The sequence below is a fragment of the Pecten maximus genome, chromosome 3 (assembly GCF_902652985.1).
Source record: "Pecten maximus chromosome 3, xPecMax1.1, whole genome shotgun sequence".
NCBI lineage: Eukaryota > Metazoa > Mollusca > Bivalvia > Pectinida > Pectinidae > Pecten > Pecten maximus.
The window spans coordinates 4587542-4608943 of NC_047017.1; the positions used below are offsets into that span (position 1 = coordinate 4587542).

Consider the following 21402-nt stretch of genomic DNA (forward strand, 5'->3'; position numbering starts at 1 on the left):
TTGTAGATTAAGCAGATGACTTCTCGTCAATCATAGCGAGCTGATTGGACGACAAACGGATGTTAATTTCTAATAAGGTTGATAATTAATATAAAGACAATACATTTCATACCTTGTGCGACCAAACTCATTAATTGTGTCATACTCAAATCTCAAATCACGTCTTGCTTTGTTTTAATGCTGATGGAATTATATATCATGTTCCAACTGTTTTTAATTTTTTTGACCAGATATGACTTTTGCCATATACTTGAGATATATACACTTTGTGCAAGCTTTGTGGTATTGTGTCTTAACCATTTTCTTATACCCCAGGAAATATCTAGAAAATGTTGTTGACATATAACAAAGTTATTTACACCTTCATATACCATAACTGACATAAATGTACATGTAGGCGAGGATGATACGTGCTTAATGACACCAGCAGATATTGATTAACAACAGTCACGTGGTAGACGACAAGTCACGTGGTTCATTGCAACAGTCGCGCGGTACACGACAACAGTCATTTGGTACGCTACAGCAGTCACGTGGTACATGGTAACAGTCACGTGGTACGCTACAACAGTCACGTGGTACGCTACAACAGTCACGTGGTACGCTACAACAGTCACGTGGTACATGGTTACATTCGCATGGTACACAGCAACAGTCACGTGGTGCACTACAACAGTCACGTGGTGCACCACAACAGTTGATCGGGGACACAACTAGACAACAGGGGTTTTATTCTCCGACCGGACAAGGATATCATGGTTTAATTTCTTTGTGTACTCTAGTTTCTTTCCACACTAAGACCCCCCCGCGCGCTTGCATCCATGCAAACATTGCTTCACAATTGTTTACAGTTATGGTCACGTGACACAAGTTTGTTTTGTGACTGAATTAACGTTTGCGTATCACTGTACAAGGAAAAAGGAAATTGTCAGTTAAATGTATTTCCTTGGTAACAGCAGATGTTTTACACACCACTCCCAGATCAAAGAAATTCACCGATAGATATATCGATTTACAAACATTTCAAATCGATATTCAACAGGAAACGTGTACGTTGCCTAGAAAGAGGTCTACGCTTCAGATTCTTCAACTTCAGAAATAATTACATAGATAAGTGTATATACTTAAGTATGTATATAAACAGTTATTCGAGAAACATTTTTGCAGATATAGACTCTCTTCAAAACTTCGTTAAGAATTAGTTTTAACCCAGATGTGCTTCCATTTTAATAAACTCCTAATATTGCCTCAGACTTCAGATACGTCTATTTTAAATAGCAAACAGAAAAGTGGGTTAGCAGATGTAATCTTCGCATGCATGCATGAGAGCTCATAACTTCCAATTTATCCCAGATTCAATTTATTCTCATTTATTCAGTAGGCTATAGAACATCTAGCATGATGACGTCATTTCCTTACAGTTTTTGTGTTTGGAAATAAACCCAACTCAATTAGAGGCACGTCACGTTTTTTTGGAGATATTTCATTGCAAATATTTACGTTTGAGAACAACATTGCGTTCCTACTCAGGATGTTATGTTTACAGAGTAATTGTAAGATTGGTATCTTAAAGCTGTACCTTCACGCAAACACTAGCAGGAAGCAGCAGGCATTGTTCATTCTGCTTGTCGGTGAGCTCAGTTTTTTACGGTCCATCGTCTACAAAATACTGAATAGTTGTTAAATTTCGCGGGCTAATATTTCGCGGTTGTCCCAGTCGGAACTAGTTTTTGAGTGTAATAAATATCACGTAAGACCGTCTTGAACACCTTTTGAAATAGACACATCCATACATTTGTGAGTACATTTGTATAATATATAAATATTAGTTGGATATTTTTTTTTACAACAATTGAGAAACAAGTTATATCATCTGATATTTATCAACCTTGTCTGCCCTGATGAAAGCGCGCGAGGCATTCATATTACTTATGCAAAAGTAAATGTATTTGTAATCTACATAACAATTGCAATACAGTATTGAAGGTTATGTAAACACATTTTAGCTCTGTATTTCATACCAGTGAAAACCATGATAACCACACACAAAAAAAACCTCTTTAAAATTGCAAAATTACATTATTTTGTTTGATAAAGCTGAAAATTGGTCCATAAGGGATTTGAGTGATGACAAGTAGAACAAAACAATAGATGCACTTTTGTTGTCATAGTAACCAACATGATGAGGTTTATCTTACCCGGACTACATTTCCAAACTTGCATATTTAAATGAAACTAAAGAAGAATGTTACGGACCATGTGTATATGTGCATGCAGTTTTTTCTCTCGTAAATTTTGGTTACCATGGTAACATATTACTATACACAGGTTTTGTGCAATGACCAATATATCAACAGTCTTTTGATCAGTTTTATTCAAGCGTGACCATGTAACGTAATTTATTAATGTTAATAATGTAAGTCACCAGGTGTTTCCAGAATCGTTACTATGGAAACAAAATGAAGGCTTCTGATTGGCCAAACTGATCAAGCTGAAAATCGATAAGGGACTACAAATACTTTGGTGCTAATAATGGAATCCTTTGAAGCACACACATTTTACAGTATGGAGAATAAAATACAAATATATATTGACAGATTTTTCAAGGTAAAGGTCACGGTCTCGATTACCCGTCCCGTCACTTGTTTGGACCCCCTACAGAGGAAATGATACGGGGCTTATACTCCAGTTTGTAATGTTCAATACAGTTATTTACATCTGCGTGTAGTTAGCGTAGGGATGGTGAAAATAGAGATAGGATGACCATTGATTACCGCACAGTAACACAAAGTGTGATGGAACATCAAACTTACCGAACAAATGTAAGCAAACGACACATCAAGCTTACCGTCTAAATGTAAGCAAACGACCAAACAAAACATCAAGCTTAGCGTGTAAATGCTAGCAAACGACCAAACAAAACATCAAGGCTACCGTAAAAATGTTAGCAAACGACCAAACAGCGCAAAGCGTTATAGCACATCAAATTTACCGTATTAATGTAAACAAATGGCCAAACAGCACATTCAGCTTACCGTCAAAAAGTTAGCAAACGACCAAACAGCACATCAAGCTTACCGTCTAAATGTAAGCAAACGACCAAACAAAACATCAAGCTTACCGTATAATTGTTAGCAAACGGCAGCACATCAAGCTTAACAAACAAGTGTCTGCAAACATTTTAACATAAAGTGCTGAAGCACATAAAGCTTTCATGACATGAATTATTGGCATGCACGCACAGAACAATTGATATCTTAATGGTACATATTCATTTAAACTAAACAATTGCCGACTCCTGCTCCAAAAACTGAAAAACATTCATTTAAACAGCATACGGGCGTTTCGGTGAACTTGCAAACCCGCAGGATTATCTCCGGAATGACTATATCCACCATTTTATTGGCGAATTGGCGTTTGAAGAAATCCTTATGACCTATTTCCGGTGACCCTATATTCTATTGGGGAATTAACGAAACGGTAAACTCCCAAGAGTCGTATAATTGTGGTGGTTGATGATTGAAAAAACTCGCGGAAATTCATCAGTTGCAATGTCGATAAGAATAATTGGACACATACTATCGAAAACTTAGAATTTCATTATGTTATCTTCGCTTCACGACCATTATAGTGTTGTCTGTTCCTCTGCCAAGCAAAACTACGGGATGTTTGTATATAACGTAGGATTTACGGGTGCTGGGAACAAACGCAAAACACTTGTTTAGTCGACGGAATTTCAAACATTCACCTCAGTCGAGATACAACATAAATGTAGTTGGCGTAATTTCAACATCTTGTTCAAACCGTACTTCTTTCTAATTTCAATCTCATTAACCTTAATTGGTTCTAAGCTGACCTAGTCTTAGAGATTGTTTTACGCGATTCTACACTATCTTAAATATGACCAAGGTAACGACTTATTGCCAAACAGAAGTAGATTTTTGGCGGGTACTCATTCCAGTACAGTAAGTAATTACATATATTTCTCTAACGGCGTCACAATGGTCAAAAGATCTCTTGGCATACTTTGGCGTTCCGACAGCATGAGTAACGAATGCAGCACCAATTAATAAAACATGGCTTGTTTATCTTATTTTGCTCGTCAATGATACCGTCGTATAACGAGCGATTTAGGAACCGGTACAATTGATTGAAAACAACGAACAATTCGACACGGTCTGACGTTTTCTGCCATTTTTTTTCCTATTGTATTTTGATATACGATATTTCAGGGGCTGCCTGACGAAATATCTTTGCTTATAAACTATCTTTTTGGTCTAAACAAAACTGCTGCATGTATTCATGGTAGGTGTTTCGTGGTTGATTGAATTAATACACCTGTTTGGAACACGAGATTTAGCGCAGACAGTTTTCATTTTTGGAGAGAGCTGATCTGAAAATTAAGACATATTTTGAATCATCATATCTAAAACTATCCACATTAAGTTTGAACAGTTGAGACGCTAAAAGCATAAAATATCCATCGTGAATTTAGTAAAAAAAAATTCTGAAATTAGAACAACAATTCAGCTGAATTTCTCGCTGTCGGACATAATTCTGCTGTCTATATTTTATCGCCTCGGTAAGTGATGCATTGGAAAATCGCTCAACCTGTGACGTCACACAGCATCATTAGAGTCACGATGGAGTTTTTTTTTCTTATTATCCCATTTCCTGTCTAAACCTGTTCACCTGCGGGAAATCAAACCTTATTAAACTTTTTCCCCTCTGACCGATGGAAGCGATATCCGGGAAATCAATTTTACATCCTGGCAATTACTCCGCTGTGACGTCATCGTCTTGATTTTCAGGTTCCCTGTGATCGATATGTCTCAAATAGAAATCGGCCACACAGGCCTTGTGTGTTGATAAATAACTTCGGTACCAGTAATTACATGATATCAATAAGTTTGTCCTCCCACTCCTAAAAATATGCCACCGTTCTGCTCCTTACTCACGGATCCGCCGAACGAAAACACGACGAAGCTATCCTAGACATTTGAAATCGATAAACACCGCCATCACCTTTTACAGTTTAATTGCGTTATCGGTATGCGTCCTTGTGCCAATTTTTAAGTGGTATTCCTGGAAAAGTGTCATATAGAAGACAACACCATGGTGTTTATGCAGTGTTTAGGCTGTAGCATCACACGGGACGTGAAAACGGAACGTAAAATAAAATTTAAAAAAAATACTCGCATTTTATTTAGAACGAATACAGTTATGTTGCAAGTCAAGTTCTTTAAAAACAGTGTCTCATTTACCGATCTTCTGTTGGGTGTGCTGTGTTTCGCTTTATTTTGAGTTAATTTAATTACCATGTAGCAAAGAAAAAAAATGTGTGTGCCCTCATATACCGATGTTTTGCGTGCTACATTTTGTAATTTTGAAATTTATGTTTGAGTTTGAACAATTTGAGAAGATTGGTTGTGTTTAAACTGGCTTTAAATAACTTTTTTTTTACCATGAAGATCGTGACGAGATTATGTAAGACTAACTTAGCGCCGCGTCTGTTTTCGCTGTGGTATTTCAGAGCAGCAGTTCCTTCTCTCTGTATCATGAAACCCCCCAATATCCTAAACATCATTAGGATAATTGGGTGTGTCATTAACCTTAAATCGAGAAATTGCGACATCATTGCATGGGTTTGGGGTCCTTTCATCTTAAATTAAGATTACATAGAATTCAGTAAAAACATTTAGAGTATATTTTTGACGCCTCTCCAAAAATGAGTTTTGTTTCATGGTTGACAGGACAGACGTATTAGCCATGTTACAAAATTCATATTTGAGGTAAAAAAATTTATTTGATTTATCAAACGATTAAATTTTAAGGTCAACTAAAAGCCTTGAAAACGTATGAGTAGTGTCAAAATATTAATACATTGACTTCGCCATGATTTTGGACAAGCTCGAAGTTCTGTAATTTATGAAACCCTGTAGCTGTAAAAATCTTTCGTTTAAAATATTTTTCTTTTGGTTTCGTGAAAAGTAGAAAAATTGCGACAGTTTGTGAAGAAACCCTTGAATATAATTAAATCAATGAACACGCTCGTCAAATACGGTATCAGCTCACATTACGTCGTCTACACTGAAATATGTTTGCAAATTTTCAATTTCTAATTTTCACGTTTCGTGTTTAATCTACAATGTATAAAAGAATACGTTAAAAGTAATAAGCAGCTGATGGCTTTAAATGAATCTGTAGATTTAATTCCAGCTTATTATTTTGTCAGTTTTCCCGAGGGGATCATTAAGCACATAACGTCTCGCGATGATGGACGAGAAAACACGAGATTACTCTACAAAGGCTTCATTTACGTTTTTGCCAGAAAGTCGACAGGATGACGTAATCATTAATTTTCAACTTGTCGGAAACGTTTCAAGGAATAATTATTCTTCAGTAAAGTTTTTAAAATTTCGTTTGTTAATTTTTAAAATCTTCCCTGCCGCTCTTCTCACAAAATTACATTGTTTTGAAGTGTGACAAGAAGACGAGTTTGAGGCCATTTACGAGGCTATTACTGTTGTTGATTTGGTCGTCTGCCGTGAAACTCTAGGGATATAAAGATGTTGTTCAGATGACAAACAAATGCATTGAACTTTTGAACATGAATTTAGTAATAATAATGGAGTTAGTATATGATGAATGATTAGTACTAAACACCTAAACATCTGAGATGTTTGGGCCCAAAAATATTCAACTCGAAATCACTCTGAGCTCAAACTACATTATCGAAATCGGTCTGAGCTCCTGCTACATTATCGAATTCAGTGTGAGCTTTTGCTACGTTATCGAAATCGGTCTGAACTAAGGCTACATTATCGAATTCAGTGTGAGCTTTTGCTACGTTATCGAAATCGGTCTGAACTAAGGCTACATTATCGAAATAAGTCTTTTATGTTACATTATCAAAACCAGTTTAAAGTTTTGATGCATTATCGAAATCGGTGTGATCTACAGCGTGTTCCATTTAGCGGAACGTTCCTGTTGTGCCAACTTGGAACGGGTTCGCTAAATGGTACATGACGTTCCAATAACGTTCTGTGCACGCGAAATCCAACATGGCGGACTTGACCATGATTGCGTCAGTGTCCTATACGTTTTTGTATGTCGTGTTCCGTTACTTTCGCTATGTCGTGTCTACATGTCATATCACATAAAAACAAACATGTTTTCCTTGTAAAGCATAACAACGTCGATGAATCGAAAACATATTTAACTGACTTATCTCTTATATAATGCATATTCTACCTTTAAAACGATTCCAGACTGCATCCAAACAACATAATATATCCATGAACATAACAGCTGTAAATCTTCACTAATTTCTTCCTCGCGAGATAAAAATGTGGTATAAAAAACGGTTATACGCAATTTCCCAATGTTCTTCTTATTGTTTATCTTTTATAGGCAAGAACGAGTGATTTTTATGGACAAAATCTGTTCATATCGATTGAGGGCGAAATGTTCATTTTTAGTGACTACAAAATGGCGAGTTCCAGGTTGATAATTTGAAAAAAAATATAGGAACGGTGATAATTATTGAACTGAAACTGTTTATTTTATTTTTTCGTAAGCATTTCTGTCGACTAGCAAATCTTTTATGTGTGTAGCCCTTAATTTGGTAAAAATATTAAAAGATAAATTTTTGAAATTAAGATAGGTTCAAGACCAAATAATGAGCTATTTCCAGTTTAATTACCTTCAAGTGTTTCGACAGACTTTTCTTGAATCATTTGGCTATCAGCAAAATCGTTAAGGAGGAAAATGACAGTAAATACATTCTGTTGTAAACGGTCTAATATTGTTTTTTTAAAGACTGGCCAAATCCAAAGACTCACTCTCTTTCTTCAAATATCTGGTTTTATATTTCAATATACAATATCATCATTTAATTTACTAACAAGTCATTCCTAAATGCCTCAGAGTAAAAAGAAATGGTTTTGGCTAATGATCGTTCCAACGGTGGTTACAAAAACTTAATACATAAACGTTTACGTACATATATTGTAGGTGTTGAACATCACTGCTCCAAAAATGTGATTGGAAGTTTCTGATATAAACAGTAGCATCGTCAAACATGTCGTGACGTAAAAAGTATTAATAAGCCAAGACATTTAGAGATGTTTGTCTTCTCCCCGTAAAAAACTTATGGATACTTTTAGACACTTGTGATAAATTTGACACGAAGCGCACTGAAAGTACTATAAATTTTGATCATTTTTCTTTCACCTGTTGTCATCTTTTGTTGTGCTTGTTGCCGAAAAACACAATTTACCGGATATAACCTGAAGAGTCAAGTCGTAATCCTTTCAAAGCAATTACAATTCCCGCAGTTGGGATCGCTAAAAGGATACGGAACAGCTGAAATACAGGTTAACACATCATGCATACATATATAACGCATTTTGTGTAAATTGTAATCTGAGGCGATATTATCGAAATCAGCATGAACTTACGTTTTTATCGAAATTAACTCGCTTTATGATATTGGTAGTTGGTTCGCTAATACCAATTATGACAAGGCGACATTGCATATCATACGTGTTTTCTCCACATCTTTGTAATATTTAGGTTTAACATGAAAATAAATGTTATGTTACGAAGGGGAAAAGTGTACTCCAAAAAATAAAAAGGCATAAGAGCTAATCCTAAAAAAATCATATATAATACACAAACCCTGTTCAAACCTATTTTACTGGTGGACTGGATACTTCTCCTTCATCAGGCCCATACTAGACTATGGGGATATCGTCTGGGATAATATTACTATTCAACAGTCACAATCTCTAGAAAATATTCAACTGGAAGCTGCAAGAATTATAACGGGTGGGACCAAACTTACAAGCCATGCTAAATTATATGAAGAAACTGGGTGGGACACTCTACAATATCGCCGTAAAGTGAAGAAAATATTGTTCAGGTACACAAAATGATTGTTGACCTCACTCCCCCATACCTTTCTAATTTACTCCCTCAACGCAGAATGGACGTTCATCAATATAACACACGCGATGCTGATAACTTAAATAATGTATTCTGTAAAACGAACTTCTATAAATACTCTTTTCTCCCTTCTTCTATTGACCTGTGGAACTCACTACCCCCAGATATTAAAAATATGCCCTCCTTTAGTAACCTGAAAAAATACCTACACAGACACTCACCGACAGTCCCTCCTTATTATAGTTATGGGAAACGTTCTGATCAGGTTCATCATGCTAGATTGAGGATGAATTGCAGCTCTCTAAATGCCCATCTATTTAGTCGTAATCTTATCGACAGCCCTGTATGTTCATGTAGACAAGCGCATGAAACCACTGAACACTTTCTATTGTCTTGTCCAAACTATACCATTGTAAGAAACGAATGTTTTGTAGATCTACCAATAGACTACACTTTTGATATGCTCCTATACGGAGATCCAAATCTATTGATTACAGAGAATGAAAATATTTTCCATTGCATCCAACTTTATATTTTAAAAACCAAACGTTTTTTAAATTAATAGTGCCATTTTACGAGTCCCAAGAGGTCACTAGTGCTGTATATTTACATTATATTACTATGTTTTATTATGTCATTATGCTTATGTAGTACCACTAGGTCCCATTACATCTCTCTCTCTCTCCCCTCTCCCCCTCTCTCTCTCCCCCTCTATCTCTCTCTCTCATCAATAGTTTTGTTTTTAAGTTATACTATTTGACTAATAAATGGCTATACAGTGTTGTCACCCGCCAATCTATTATTTAAGGAGACAGATTTAAATAAGTATTTTCATATTTTTTTCTTAATCCCTTTATTATTATGTATCATATATATGACATGTAAATATTGAATAAAATATTGTTTAAACTAAACCTATTGTATCAACCAATCAAAAGCGACGTTACAAACGTTTACGTCATTATCACGTTATAGACTGAAAGAATATTTTTTTGAGTAAAATGAAATAATACTTATATTCCAGTAAAACATAATATAGTATAGTACAATAATATTCAATATTGGTGGTCACAAATACAGCCTTTACAATTTTGTCTTTGACATTTATAACCGCGAAAATAATTAAATCGCGAACAGTAAATTGACAGCCTAGTAAACTACATGTATGCTGCTGGGTTTAGTTTATACTTATTGCTAACATAATGGTTAGTTTTGTACGTACGTACATCACTTCAAGATCAGAGAAAGGTCACGCACTCGTCAAAGTAACATACCATACCAATGAAATGCGGGGGTAACATCGAACATCTTTCTCACGGTGTACAACTCTCTAATTACACTCTTATTAATTGGCCTTTTTGCAGAGTGGAGCTGGACTCGTGAGGTATAAAGCCGGGACAACAGACCATGATGTGGTAACTCAATACAGCACCGTGCAAGCGGAGCTCTCGTCTGCTAACTCCCGCCTTTTTGAACCCAGCCATATTCTCCGCTCCACAATACAGATGTGGATGGGCTATCTGTGTGCACTAAGAACATCCGAAGATATACGATAGCCACGGGGGAGTTCGTGGAGGATAAGTACGCAAAACCCGTTACAGGGCGTGACATCACTACAACCAACGAGGGATGTATGTGGACAGTGAAATGGTTCTTAGAATGTAAAACAAGACAAATAATGATAGTTTTTGTGAAAGTTGAGATTCAACAGCTCGAAGGAAAACTTGGATAAACATGAGTCGACGAGCGAGTTTATACGCCAAACAGAATCCGGGAAAATCACGACCGAAGGTCCATTTCCCGGACGAACTGGTGTTCCTGGACAATATAAAGGAAAATGATATACAGGGTTTAAATCACATGTTACGACGTGCAAGCCTACAAGTAGATATTAGCGGTATCAACGATGCAGGTAAGTTGTAAATATTAGAAATGGGAGATGGGGGAAGGAGGGCGAAAGGGAGCAGAAGGTTTGAGGGGTGGGGGTAGGGAGGTGGAGGGTTAATTGTCACTGGCGATTGTGTGTGTGTGTGTGTGTGTGTTGGGGGGGGGGGGGGGGGGGGGGGGGGACGAACATGTAAATTATCATGGTACAAATAGGTGATGGGGGTGAAAGGGGGAAGGTTATTAGTGTTAAGGCATTGTGATAAGGTAAAATTTGATATAACAATATATGGCACTCCAAGAATACGTGCGCACAGGCGCATGTCGCGCGTGATGGCAGCAGCATTCCTTCGTCTCAGCATGTGCTTGCCCTCTTTTGAAAATAACCTACGTATTGTAATTTGTAAGAAGAATTGGAACACACGTGTTTGTCATCATTCTTCTAAATTGTGAAGTAATGGCCGGGGTACGCATTCTGACCCAGATTGTGAATTAATGGGGTACGCGTTCTGACCCAAATTGTTATCTTGAAGCATGAACATGTAGCATTATCTTCTGGATAGAGTATACATCCGACGTAATCTTTAACATCTGTTAGGGATATAACTCATGAAATAAATCATTTTAGTTGTGGGATTTTCCTTTTCGTGATAAATATGATAAATGTAGCCTAATATTCCGAATCAGATTAAGCATAATCTATCTGAAGTGGGAATTGAGGACAACGAGAATTAGAACCCAATTATCAAAATGAAACAATGAACAGATGTCAAATCGTATAACACGTCGATGAAGTATCACGCAGGTGCGAATATAAAACTGAAGGAATAAACAAACGAAACGAACCGACATGAACAGATTTTTTGTTTGGTTTCAAGTTCGTTTCGTTTCTATCTCATTTCCACTTTTAGTAATACCCAGCACGTGCATATCTTCCATTGATGCTGACCATTACCCTGGCTTCAAAGCTCTATCAGCTTAATGTTTACATTATACACTTGTACGGACCAGAGCATTATAGAGTGTGCAGTATAATTAACGTGTTGGCAGAACATATAAAGGGCATAAATACCGCAGGATATTGGAATGGAATGACACTGGCCTCTGATCTGAACAATATTTGAAACAATAATGTAAACAATCACCCAGTCGCTACATTCCTGGCAGAGCAAATACGGGTTAGCTGCAGCGAGGCTCTTTTTGTTTACGTTGTAAAGTACGCTTGCATTATTTGGGAAATACCGTATTTACCCCTAAATAATTTGTTACAAGTTGAAAATATTAAGTTTATCCATGCTTTAAAACTTCCTCAAATGGCCTTGTTAGGTAAATTGAACACAATTTTTCTTGGACAAATCCAAACCGAACCAAACACCTTTTATTTAGCTCTATACAGTTACATGCAATTAAAGCGATGGACAATTACAAATTGGATAATTACAAATTGGACAATTACAAATTTCATTATATAATTAGAATTTGTATCATTTGCGATGAACTGTTTAAGCCTGTTAATTGTTTTGTACATATTAATTTGAATTGCACATTGACACATTCATATGTAACATGAATATCTCGGTCACATATAGTACAGGGCATCTTAGCGTGAAATAGCTGCTAGGGCTACCTTCCATTGTAAGGTTGAATCGACTGTACCACTTATGGATAAAATCACGAGTAATCACTGCCGTACAATCTAATCATTTAATGGAAAGGATTCTGATGTACTTGTGCCCTAATGCCGATATTTCAGCAGATCAGGAATTCGACTTTTGTTATGAGTAATGTAATGGTTTATGAAAGTACATATGTTATTTATATAATGACGCAAGCAAAGTACATGTATATGTTACATAAATGAAGAATCTGGCGTAAAAGGAAATGCATTAATATGTAACCGACATGTTAAATTGCCTTAGTCAAAATATTTCATATTTAAAGAGATATCGACTATATCCCGTTAGTAACAGAGATAATCATAGACAATATCGCGTCAGTAACAGAGGTAGTTGTGGACAATATCCCGTCAGTAACAGATATAGATATAGACAATATCCCGTCAGTAACGGAGACAGATATCGACAATATCCCGTCATTAACAAAGATAGATATCGACAATATCCAGTCAGTAACAGAGACAGATATCGACAATATCCCGTCAGTAACGGAGATGGATATCGACAATATCCCGTCAGTAATAGAGATAGATATAGACAATATCCCGTCAGTAACAGAGATAGATATCGACAATATCCAGTCAGTAACAGAGACAGATATCGACAATATCCCGTCAGTAATAGAGACAGATATCGACAACATCCCGTCAGTTATAGAGACAGATATCGACAATATCCCGTCAGTAACAGAGATAGATGTCGACAATATCCCGTCAGTAATAGAGACAGATATCGACAACATCCCGTCAGTTATAGAGACAGATATCGACAACATCCCGTCAGTTATAGAGACATATATCGACAATATCCCGTCAGTTATAGAGACATATATCGACAATATCCCGTCAGTAACAGAGATAGATGTCGACAATATCCCGTCAGTTATAGAGACAGATATAGACAATATCACGTCAGTAACAGAAACAGATCTATACCATATCCCATCAGGACCAGAGACAGATATCGACAATATCACGTCAGTAATAGAGACAGATATCGACAATATCCCGTCAGTAACAGAGATAGATGTCGACAATATCCCGTCAGTTATAGAGACAGATATAGACAATATCACGTCAGTAACAGAAACAGATCTATACCATATCCCATCAGGACCAGAGACAGATATCGACAATATCACGTCAGTAATAGAGACAGATATCGACAATATCCCGTCAGTAACAGATATATAGACAATATTCCGTTAGTAACAAAGACAACATGGCGTCAGTTTATGTAACTGACAGTATAAATCCATTTTTACAGGTGTACTATGGTAAATATAACTCTAATCTAACAAGACTTGATACCGTAAACTGTGGTATATAACATCTGCCAGGACCACTGCTGTCAGTATCAGGCGCAGGAAACACGCGCATAACGCACGTGGAGAATTTATACCGCGCGTGCCTAGCGTACAATGATGCTAACTGTTGTAATAATCTACATCACACCTTCGACCTTGAAGGAGCACAGAATGAAACATTTACAAGAAAATTCTCAGGAGACAGAAAAAAAACCTATTTTTTCAAAACCCACATTACTTGCTTCGTGGCTGTATCTTCGACATAAAAGTCAATTTGATTTTCTGTTTTCTCTTGAGAAATCTACGAAGATTTACTCTCTACTTGCCAGAAATGTTATAAAGCTGTTGTTCATTTAGAAGGCGGTGACTTCTAAAACATGAAAGTGCCGGTAAAGATTGCCTTAATCGTCTGATAATTAACTCTTCTTGAGGAGAAGCTTTGTACAATATATTCATACATGTTGCGCATACTTATGATGGATAAGATATGTCTGATGGCTTCGAGGCGATACATCACCCACTATAAATAAACAACTATTAAGTTTCTAAAACGTCCCATTTCATGTAAAGTTACGCTTTTTAGCGGGAGTTATCGAAACAATAGAAACTTGTTCTGTTTTTTCTGACTCTGCCTAAAACTTAATTTCATTATTGCTGTTTTATGAATGTCCTCCTTCCTCGTGCCTCCCAATTAGGTCATCAATTGATAAAATATGCATTCAGTATTAATGTTTTTAATTGAATTCTAATATTCTATAAACAAACATAACAGGAAGCATTAACAAATAAACAAAAGATTTCGTATTTCTGACGAGGGCAACACAGGACCAAAATATAATCTACACGGACATCGTTGAAAAAAAGTACATTGTACAAGGAGAACAAAGACCAACCTTTCCCGAAAGGTCTTCCGCATTTTTGACGACATCCTGATTTTTTGTTTGGTTTGTTTTATGGAGGTGAGGAGTAAGGTGATATTTATAATACGATGATTCTAATGTTCCTAGTCGATAAATGTTAACAATCCACTTTGAATATCATACGAAAGCTCCCTACCTGTGAATGCCACGTGAAGAATGGATTCATAAGCACAATAATGGATTTGTAAGCACAACACATTCATCTTGGAACAATTTTATGTGATTTATTCTTTGAAGAAGTAATTTGTTTTAAGGAGTCGTTTTACCAACTATGGATATTTCATTTAAAATTACCGTTTGTACGGACTGAATGTTTCTGTCTAGAGATGCACATATACATATTGTTTAAAACAACAATAATGAGCAAGCGGAAGAAACGGCAATGAATCATGTTAACATTATATTCTGAAACAAAGAAAAGATAGATTATGTAACGTGTTCTTGTTGAAGTCCTAGACATAGTTTAGACCGTGTCATCCTGTTTCTCCCAAAACTGAAAAAATATGTCCTGTCGGTGTCATCCTGTTTCTCCCAAAACTGAAAAAATATATGTCCTGTCGGTGTCATCCTGTTTCTCCCAAAACTGAAAAAATATATGTCCTGTCGGTGTCATCCTGTTTCTCCCAAAACTGAAAAAAATATATGTCCTGTCGGTGTCATCCTGTTTCTCCCAAAACTGAAAAAATATATGTCCTGTCGGTGTCATCCTGTTTCTCCCAAAACTGAAAAAAATATATGTCCTGTCGGCGTCATCCTGTTTCTCCCAAAACTGAAAAAATATATGTCCTGTCGGCGTCATCCTGTTTCTCCCAAAACTGAAAAAATATATGTCCTGTCGGCGTCATCCTGTTTCTCCCAAAACTGAAAAAATATATGTCCTGTCGGTGTCATCCTGTTTCTCCCAAAACTGAAAAAAATATATGTCCTGTCGGTGTCATCCTGTTTCTCCCAAAAACTTATGTAAACAATATAGGAGGAGTGTTGTTTTAACATTTAAGTTAACTGCTACCTGTACAGGTAGATTTTCAGTTTTGGGAGAAACAGGATTAAACCGTTTAGACATAGATTATAATAGACATTTTGTATATGGTCATTTGCTGCAATTTTACAATAGTAATACATTTCTCTGCACAGACCGCGCTCCACTTCCATAATTGAAAGCCCGGGATTTGTCGGCATGTAGGAAAGGGAGGGGGAGGAATGAACGATATCGATTTATATATAACTTAAAAGTGATCGCTATTCAGATGAAATTGCTTAACTGTACTGTTACTTTCCAAAGTCATTTTGGCATATATCAAAAATGTCATTGTATGGTCGTTAAATTACTTCGGGATAAATTTCGCAGTAGCCCCAGTCGGACCAGTTCGAGAGTATACCATTTCGCGTAACCACACTGTATAAGCATTCTGCAGTAAACACGAAAACACATATGTTCAATTTTCGCGTTATATTTAATGATCATGAATATAGCGAATTTAAATCCCAGCGAATATTATCAAATGTCCAGCGATTCCATGTTCAAACCTGTACGTGCTTTGTAGAATAACTCCATGTAATACATTTTCAAAACTTAAAATTTTTAAAGAGTATTGAATAAATGAAATTGATATTACATGCATGATTGAGGCACAGGGGTTCGTATATCAGATAACAATATGAAATGTTTTGTTTGCTTCTACCTGGGATGTGTGAACTAAATCTTTGAAGCGCAATGTGGCAAAATAAAGTTTTCGTGAATGAAGTGTGATTGTGCATATCTTATTAAGTCTTCTTAATCAAACAATGTTCATGTGACGATATTAAAACGTTTCACATCAGAATGCTGCAGGAAGTTAGTTTTAGGTGACAGCGCATGCCTGCGATACCCAACGTTTCTGGTGACAACGCATGCCTGTGATACCCAACGTAAGATGTTCTTCCCTCTGTTGTCATGTGAACACAATGAGATATTGTCGGGTCTTAATAAACCCCAAAATCTTGGTATTACAGGTTTGACTCCCTTACACCAAGCAGTATTGGACGGAAATATAATGGCAGTTCGTCTCCTCATAGAACACGGTGCCAACGTCAACAAACAAGACGAAGACAGCTGGGCACCCTTACACGCCGCATGCGCAGAAGGGCACGCCGATATTGCCAAGTAAGTTGTAACTTGTAGAATGTAGAAAGTTTCGAGGAGGTTTCATAGTAGAATTGAGCTTAAAATTGTCTGGTATTCGGAAATCTTCAAGAAACATCATGGGAAACAACCACTCCAGATTAAACGAGTTTCTGTTCGACATGGACAGGAATGTTTATTTCTCGACAGGGGTAATAAGAGATTAAAAACAACAAATAATGCTATGTAATAAAAAGCATAATTCCAACTCGAAATCGAGGGGAAAATATAAGCATATATATTTGGATGGAGACTCATGAAAAGTACAAGAGGGTTAAGACCAGGTGTTCAGGAATAGTAGGCGCCCTCTGCTTCATCGACGAAACTCACCATACGTCACATTCTCAAAATCAGAACTAGGGTAGTGACAACGGAACCACTAGGTATATCAACAAGCATCAGGCATGTCTGACTTACATCGACATTCACGTAAGGAAATTTTAATTTAATTTTCAATCAGTAATCATCGGTCATGGAAATCGTGATAACGGGAACACGTGCTCGATTATGTGATCAACAGATCTAGAGAATATCTACTTCAAAACGAAACGATAGTTCATACCCAAAACGAAACGATAGTTCATACTCAATATCCATCAATCGAGATTAAAAGACGAACACACAATATAGATCTGCGTGGAGACACTTCAGGAGCTGGAGAATGAGACCAGGCATTCCGGTAGGGTAAGCGTCCCCTGCCATATCGGTCGAGTGGCACAGCGGTAACACACTTGTCTTTCACGTAGGCGGCCGGGGTTCGACTCCCCGATCGGATGTGAAAATGTATGGGGGTCACCTGCCCGACCATGTTGGTTTCCCCGGTTGGTACTCCTGTTTCCTCCCACAGTAAGACACCTCGCGCTCTCCCATACCGACCAACAAGAGTGATTAATATAATTTAATATAATTTGTTTCGCATTTGTTGTCAAATAAAGTTCACAAGTCACCCACCACACAAACACAAATCCAGGTTAACTGTCATTCTCAAAATAATGAAACATAAAGTATATAATGTCAACAAGTATATACATACATGTATTCCTGTTTCTTTTTCAGGTTACTTCTCCAGCACGGGGCTAAGAAAGACTTGTTGACTGAGGACGGAGAGCGCCCTCTGGATCTAGTAGAACCCACAGACTTCCCAACTATTAAAGTTATGTTGGGGCAGAGTAAAGGCAATGCCTCTCCCCCACCCCCGGACTTAGGATCAGACGAAAGTGACGAAGAATCCGACGATGACAAGTAGTGTTAATACTGTGGTGTATGGAATAATTCTGTTGAAGGATGATTATAATAAAAACATCTGGTTCCGCAAGCCTAATAAATCCCGCAAAAGTTCACAAATCTAATGGGATCGTGCGAACAAAAACAAATAGCATGTATAAGTTGCCTGCGGAAAATTGATGTCTTAGCGCGATGCATTTGGAAGGAAATAGACTTGTCAGGATAAAAGTGGAAGTTTCCGCCATTAATCATTTGTCAACTCACTCAGACCTACGAGAAAAGTGTGTGAAGATCCAAAGAAAATATTGTGTGTTTTTTGTGCTGTACATAATTGCTCTTTTTCATAACAGTCAGAAGATCCCAGCATCACAAATCAGTCTGTACTCAGGGTCAAACATCCAGTGCAAAAAAGGACAACGTCAAGATGACTCTACATGTAGGCAGCCAGATTTTATTCTTCGCCATCAACGTGTGACGTAATATCAGCGGAGCCAATAGAATGACAGTCCAATGATCCAATGTTATAAACTTCATTCAAAAGTAGGGGATCTATTTTGTTACCATGGTTTCAAGACTAACCCTTTCTATGATTCATAACATTTGGCTACCTCAGACTAGTTCCCTCCCTTAGTTCTCTACTCTCCGCCAGGGCTGCGTACGCAAGGGAGGTAACTGAGGAGGGAACCAGTCTATAGCTAGCGCAATGAACCATGGGAAATATTTCAACAGCAGCTTTTTTAAGGCAACACGGGAGGGGTCAACTGGATACGTATTTATCAAATGTCACTTGCAGCAGTTGACACCATTTTGTCACCAATTCACATTTCTACAAAACGACAGAGACATCGGACGTCCTCCCCTCACCTGATGTTGTACGTACGTACGTGTGCCATCCAATACACAAAGTGTTTGTACACATGTTTATAAATTTAAGTGTTATCAAACTGTGTATTGTCATTTTTGAGACTAATATATGTTCCGTTATGCATCTTGAGGCTGTGAAACGATAACCTCCAAGATCCGTTGATTTTTTGTCACTAAACAATTGTTTTTAAGAGATGATACCATTCAAATTCGTATAGGATTGACAAAGGACACGGAAATGCATATCATCTGTTATAAAATCAACATATGGTTATGAATGGAAATGTTTATAAAAAGCTGTATAACACAGTCATTTCATCTTTCTATGACCCCATCGTTTTCCGGCGAACAAAATGTATTATTTCTTTACATACTGTCAATAACATGAAATATTCGTTGTGGATATAAAATTTCGTGGTTGCTATGGAACCATGAATATAAATACAAAGAATATATTATATTATTATATATATTATGTTATATATTATCATTACACGGGATAACCACGAAAGTTTGTACTCACAAAATAATTTGAAATCGTCATACCGCGAAAACAAATGCACACAGATAATTCCTGTTATACAGAATCCGTACACTTATCACATCACGGATTAAGTATGATGCTCATCCAAGGAATGCCGATCGATATATATTCTACACAAATGTCATTAATGATAAGAATTCACGCTGTGTTTAAACGTGATAAAACTTCCACAAGCAGGACGTGCTCTCCAGAGCCACCTCAAAACAGGAAATTTAAAACATAAGTGTATTTAATCATGAATTTAGTATAAAAATACCATATCTGTTGATTTATGAATAAAATTGCGTCATAATGGTATTGATGCCAGATACCGATAATGTTAACGTCTGTTAGCACTGTTAAAATGGCTCGAGTATGCCGACGGTGTACACAAATCCAAACGAAGACTAATCACACCATTTTCTGGATAATTTCTACGCTCTACATTTGCTAACGAATCTTACCGGCTCAAATTGTTGTTTTTGTTTTATAAGGCACAATTGAAGCTTGAAAAACGTTGTTATTTGATAGCTTTATATATAACTACACAATACAAATATTTCTCTCTTTAGGACTCTTCAGAGTTATCAGTTACCACATGTGGCAATCTAGAAGGGACGTTTTTGAATGCTGATATTTTGTAATGAATTAGATTATTTTCCTTCTGGAAAAGTGCCGAAATATTGTTTCAATAAGATTATCTTACTCTGGAGTAGTGTTATTGTTCGTCATAAGATTTTAGACGTCACGTGCTCATTGCAAACTGGCTGCAAAGTCAAGAGATGACCTTACTACATACTGATTCAACAACCTCCAAAGAATTATATACGGAAGACATACACATGAGAAAGATATAATAATTACATACAACAAAATTCTCCTTCTATAACACGTGATGAAAGATGGGTTCAGGACGACAATAAAAAAAAATCGGAAAGAAAATTAAACAATTATCCCAAAACAATGGCGTTGATGATTCTTTAAAGCACCTTAAACCTCCATGTTATTAATTAAGCAGGAGCAGGAGCTACATATTTCCATCTGTTAAACCTTGGCAACTTACTGCAGCCGTGCATCGGTTCTAGAACAAGTCGGGAATGTTGACACACGACTCCATGACGTGCGCGTGACGCAGAACAAAAGGGATAGCAATAAATCACATGATCGTGACGTCATCTGAGCTGAGCCAATAAGAAAGTGGAAAAAAATGAGACACTTTTGAAGAAAAGATGTTCTTTTTCAAATTCCAAGATAGAGATCAACCTGCAATTTACGTGACGGTAGAGTTTTGTTTTATCAAGTCATACAGTTATACATAAAGATATATTGTTGAAAACTCAATATGCACAAGATATATAGATTCAATGCGAACTTGTACATTAATCACGAAATCCTAAACTAACCGTTGCATGCTTACTTGTAATTGATAAAAAGTTGTTCGTGCGCTTTGAGAAAATGTCTTCCCAAGATTTTTAAGTATGTACATGGCCAGATACAACATCAACTTTCAAAAACAAAAAATCACCTGCTTCTACCAATGATGATGCATTTCATTCTTGCCTGCGATGAATTTCAAATATGTGCCATTAAACTCGTAGTGGCGTTGTTTTGAGCTTTTACTGATAAAGAGAACCGGAAGTTGTTGTATTTCGGGCGAAGCTGTGATTTATCACCGTTTTCCCCGGGGGATCAAATTAGACCGGATTGGACTTGTTATACCATCATCAAATACATAAACTTCCGTTGGAAGAAAATTTAATGAAACTGGCAAACTTCAAAAAGGTATTACTTGATTAAATAGTACGTTTAATAGTTTGGGAAATGGCGATATTAAATTTCGAAAAACGAATGTATCCAACACAGATTTGTTAATCAGCTTCTAATATTTTATAACG

At 36.8% G+C, this 21402-nt stretch overlaps 1 protein-coding gene across 2 annotated transcripts in view; it reads left to right on the forward strand.

The window, feature by feature from the left end:
- Nucleotides 1–19064, forward strand: part of LOC117322997 (protein phosphatase 1 regulatory subunit 27-like) — a 30841-nt gene extending 11777 nt beyond the window's left edge. For both annotated transcript variants that reach the window (XM_033877970.1, XM_033877971.1), the window contains exons 2-4: nt 10314–10861; nt 16728–16878; nt 17953–19064. In XM_033877970.1, the coding sequence (XP_033733861.1) occupies nt 10684–10861; nt 16728–16878; nt 17953–18142 (519 nt within the window). In that variant the 5' untranslated portion in view covers nt 10314–10683 and the 3' untranslated portion in view covers nt 18143–19064. The remainder of the gene's footprint in view (nt 1–10313; nt 10862–16727; nt 16879–17952) is intronic.
- The last annotated feature ends 2338 nt before the right edge of the window (nt 19065–21402 follow it).